The 5,102-nt window shown below is 33.1% G+C and overlaps 1 protein-coding gene across 1 annotated transcript; it reads right to left on the bottom strand.

Moving 5' to 3' along the window:
• Nucleotides 1–2,725: 2,725 nt before the first annotated feature.
• Nucleotides 2,726–4,900, bottom strand: LOC102598433 (geraniol 8-hydroxylase-like). The gene is made up of 2 exons (XM_006360178.2): nt 3,922–4,900; nt 2,726–3,602 (listed from the first exon to the last, which is right to left on the bottom strand). Exons 1-2 carry the CDS (start codon nt 4,792–4,794, stop codon nt 2,997–2,999), a joined length of 1,479 nt encoding a protein of 492 aa, XP_006360240.1. The 5' UTR covers nt 4,795–4,900; the 3' UTR covers nt 2,726–2,996.
• Nucleotides 4,901–5,102: the final 202 nt, after the last annotated feature.

The raw sequence follows: 5,102 nt of genomic DNA, 5'->3' as shown, positions 1-5,102 counted from the left end.
AGTGGAAGAAAAAGTTCCACTTTACAACGTGTAAGAAAAGCTTACACTTTATAAAGTGTAAGAAATAGTTCCATTTTATAAAGTGTAGGAAATAGTTCCGTTATATATTAAAATATACACGTTATGAGACTAACGGAAAACGTTTAGAATATTAGATAAAGTGTAATTTTTTCTTCCACTAAGCCTATTTTAGTTACTTACTAAAATAGTGGCTTATTTTGGTCACTTTTATGTTTTTGTGGCTTATTTAGGTTCCCAACTCAACAAGTTGGAAGTCATAGCATCTACTCCTTTTTTTAGGTAAAAAATATCAATTACTCCGACCTTTACTTATTAATGGGAAGATGTGACCACCTGTTTTGTTTCCTAAAGGAAATGCATAAAAACTAGAGCCGTCAATATGGGCTAGGTCTGTTGGGCCAGTCTGTCCTAACCTGGAATTTAATAAGGCTGAGTTAAAAATTTTGGTGCCTATTTAAAAAAAGGGTTTTTTAGCCCGGCCTAAATAAGTCTGCTGATTTGTGGGGCTTGAGAAATATAAGTAGGGCCGGCCCGTGGGCCAATAAAAATTAATTAAAAAATATAATATAATATTAAAATTTAAAATTAAAGAGATCCAAACTCAAAATCTATTTAAAGTTGTTTAGGAAATCACTAAGTATAGAAGTTGCATCCACCATGAAAATGTCCAAACACTTGTTGCTACTCGAAACTGGTTACATGGTTTTTCTCAAACTGATAATATATTTTTGTGTACATTTAAATATTATAATTCTCAATTTAGTTATTTTTTAATATTTAACTAATTGAAACCGCATATAAATTGCAGATGTAAATGAAGATGTTAAGACAACCTTCCCACAAGTTGATTCAGATATGCTTGATGAAGATGATCATGAAGTGTTAGATACGCCATAGGTTTCATGAAGTGTTAGATACGCCATAAGTTTCATGATTTTTTAAGGAGTTTATTTTTTACTTTTTTATGGTTGGAATATTGTCGTATTTTTTGTGTTTTATTGTGATCACTGCAAAACAGTTAGATTAATATTTCTATTTAGATATTTATACTTTTACTTAGAAAAAAACTTAATAAATATTATAAAAATAATTTTATTTGTGGATTTGATAAACAAGTAGTAACATTAACACCATGTAATATTATTTTGTCGATATTTATGATAATATTTTTAAATTATAATTTATAATTTAATTTAATAATTATAAAAAAATAATATAACTTTTAAAAATTAGTGGGCTGGCCCGGCAAGCCTGTAGCCCACGTACTTGTGAGTTGGGCCGACCGTTTTCTGGCCCACACCAAAAATGGGCTTGTCTGGTCTGGCCCGTAAAATGTCAAAATCTGTATGGGTTAGCCTGAATGGGATGGGCTAGCCCATATTGACAGCTCTAATAAAAACACCAAACAATTATTCGGTCGGGGCGAGGACGATTTAAATATATTAATGGTCTAAAGTCAAATATAAATAGATCTTCTAACGTTTTTTTAGTAAAGTTTCTTATAGTTAATCAATTGAATCTTTCATGTAACATAATACTCTAGATTTATCAAATTTCTATTAATTCTTTTTTCTTATATAAAACAACTGCCTTATTTCTTTGAGGAAATCTTGCAAATAGCCATTAAAATAAACTTAGAGCATGTTTGACATTACTGCAAACATATACTCCCCCTATCCCTAATTACTTGTCCACATTTCATTTGTAGTTGTCTCTAATTACTTGTCCATTTTGACAAATCAAGAAAGGATAAAAAAATTTTACCTATTATACCCTCAATTAATTATTTTGAAAAAGGTAGAACTTCTTGAAAATATTAAGTATTTAATTCATCTACTTCATATTTAATAGGGGTCAATTGGTAAACTCACTATGTCAATTATTATCTTAATAGGTGTGACAATTCAAAAGTAGACAAGTAATTAGGGACATAGGAAGTACTAGTTAATTAGTTAACATAGCTACAGTTTGAATTAATTACCATTCGCCACTAATTTCTAAGCAAAATTACGCGCCAAGTTTCAGTTGTATAAACGTGTCGGTCGAGTTTCAATGGTATAAACGTCTAGTTTTCAAAATTTTGTATATTATAATTTATATAACTTTGGTATAATGTAATTTGTATAATATAATTTATATAACTGTTTAAAGTTCAGATGTTTGTGTTTATATAAATTTGTTATTTCGAGTTTTTATCATATTTGTATTTTGAAATTTGGATAATATAATTTGTATAACAACTGTTACTACTCCGTTTATACAACCACAGACTGAAATAGCTCATCTATACAAAAACTTATTCTACCAAAACTATAATTATCAATCGATCCAATCAATCGAAAATAACTTATACAAATCAATTGATACTAATCAATTTAATACAATACGGACGACACAAATTATACAAACATACGAGAATTATACAAACGTCGTGAATTATATAATGAGGTCACCCATAACAACTTAAACTATAATTACTTCCCCTAATTATGCAAATTATAGATAAGAAGCCTAATTAAGTTTATTATAGTGGTTATTTGTGAAATTTCCTCGTGCAAATATAAACAATAGAGAGTTCTACATCATCTTATCTATGTTTCTCCTTTATTATATACTAAATTAATCCTAATTTATCATCATTAATTCCACCTGGAATAAAGATTACATCACGAAGAGAGGCCAAAAAGGAAAAATAAACATGGTCTAATGCCAAGGAAATGAATATATTAGTTTCACCAAGAAATTATTACATCCCGGAGAGTTGGTCTTATCTTCAAAGATACACAAGCATAGATAGATTCTACAAATAGAATAACGTAGCCTTTTGACAACCCAAATTTTAACAACAAGAGAGACTTGCGCTAGTAGTTAAGCACCTCCCTCCACCATTAACTTAGTCACGCTGGATGGTAAAATGAAACACTCTAGAACTCTAGTTTGCTCAACTTTAAACCTTAATTAGTCTATCCCTATAGCTACGCTGGGGTTGGGATTGCTAGAAGAGGTTGAGCTTTCGCCAATGTAATACCAAATTTTTCCTCCATGTCCAAATCATTAGGTGCAATTCCACCATGTAGCTTCCAATTAAATGTATTAATCAATGAACCTAGCGCGACTGGAATCATCCTGATAGCCAAAGGCAATCCAGGGCAAATTCTTCTACCAGCACCAAATGGAATCAGCTCAAAATCCCGACCTCTAAGATCTATTTCTGACTCCCAAAACCTCTCTGGCTTAAAATCCAAAGGGTTCTCCCATATACCAGAGTCGCGCCCAATTGCCCATACGTTCACTAGAACTTGTGAGCCTTTTGGAATAGTATAACCACAAAGCTCAACATCTTCCTCCACTTTGCGAGGAATTAAGAAAGAAACTGGTGGGTGTAATCGTAATGCTTCTTTCACGATGCACTGCAAGTAAGGTAACTGTGCAACATCGACTTCATCTACTAGTTTGCCTCTGCCAATTACTTGTGCAAGTTCTTTTTGTGCTTTCTCCAAAGTATGTGGATTCTTAAGTAATTCTGCCATTGCCCACTCCAATGTATTTGATGTCGTATCTGTCCCTGCTGCAAACAAGTCCTGCAAAACTTACTAGTGTAAGATCATATGAAGTAGATGCCATATAAAATCAAGTGAAAAATTCCAAAACATATGTTGCTTTCAATTAGTCAAACTTAGGCTGTGACTTGTGAGCCTATACAAGATATTCTCATACTAATCCAGAGTCGTCATACTAACTTAAGAAAACAATAATTGATATAACTAATTCGTCAAACTATCTTTATTAATTGATGTTTAGTATTAGATCTTGGAAAATAATTTGAGAAATAAGCAATTATTGTTAAGAGTAAAACATACTAAAAAATACTACTGTATATTAAAGATAAAGATAATTAACCAGACACAGATGCTTGATATGATTCCTGTCGATTTCTTCAGGGCTAATGCTGAGAAGGGCATCTAACACATCAACATTTTCACGATTTGCCATTTCCCTTTCCTTTAGCCGCTCATCAATCAAACCACTCATAAGTTGAAGAACCTTACTAAAATGATTTGTCAAGCGCCGCCTTATACCTTGTGGATCAATCTTTTTTAAAAAGGGGAAAAAATCCACCAAATTGGGTTTACCAGCCTCAGCCATGATATTCCACACCCATCCCTTAAATTCCTTATCAGAATCAGAGAATGGATCAGTCAAATCTTTAGAGAAAATAGTGTTGGACAGCAAATTTAAGGAAGTTCTAAAAGCTGCTCTGCCAATATCCACTGCTTCACAATTTTGCCCACTTTTGTGACAATAATCAATCAACTCCTGGATCTTTTTTGTCCTGAGATGCTTATTAGCATCAAGCTTGTTACCAGAGAAGATGTGAGAGTTCATAACCTTACGAAGCGTTCTCCACTGTGAGTTGTTGACAGGTAACATTACAACAGAGTAATTAGAGTGATTACAAGCATGGACTCCGTCAGGAACAAACCTGCCCGAAAAGCTCAAATCTTGCTTTTGCATTACTTCTTTAGCCAAGATTGATGAAGAAATGACGACTGTGTTAATTTGCCCCAATTTCAGATGCATAATTGGACCATATTTTTTTGCGAGTTGAGCAAGTGATATGTGGGGTTTATTACCAAGAAAGTGAAGATTACCGATAATAGGCAAAGGGAATGGACCTGGTGCAACTCTTTTGCTTCTTCTAAGTGAAATCAATACTCCACGAACAAAAAAACAGGCGAATAAGAGTCCTAGACAAATGTTCACGTATTCCATTTTTTCTCCTGTTCTGATAATTTCTTGGCTCAATTAGGCTGCTTTTATCTTGGTATATAATGAAGTGATAGGAGTGAGCAAAGTTTTCATTTTTAAAAAAATCTCTGTTCATTCAAGACAAAAGTTTAAACAGTAGTACTAATTAATGCAAATGGTGTCAGACACCATTGCCTCCATGGAATTCTTTATTTTATGGTGTCAGACACCATTGCCTCCACCTGCCCGTTCACGAAAAATTTTATTATGGGTGAGGCCCAACTAAGGCTGGCAACGGGACCGGAACCGGAAAGGAACTGGGCACCACGGGA

The sequence above is a fragment of the Solanum tuberosum genome, unplaced genomic scaffold, assembly GCF_000226075.1.
Source record: "Solanum tuberosum cultivar DM 1-3 516 R44 unplaced genomic scaffold, SolTub_3.0 scf00316, whole genome shotgun sequence".
In the NCBI taxonomy this organism is placed as follows: Eukaryota; Viridiplantae; Streptophyta; class Magnoliopsida; order Solanales; family Solanaceae; genus Solanum; species Solanum tuberosum.
This window is presented reverse-complemented; position numbering and strand designations above follow the sequence as displayed.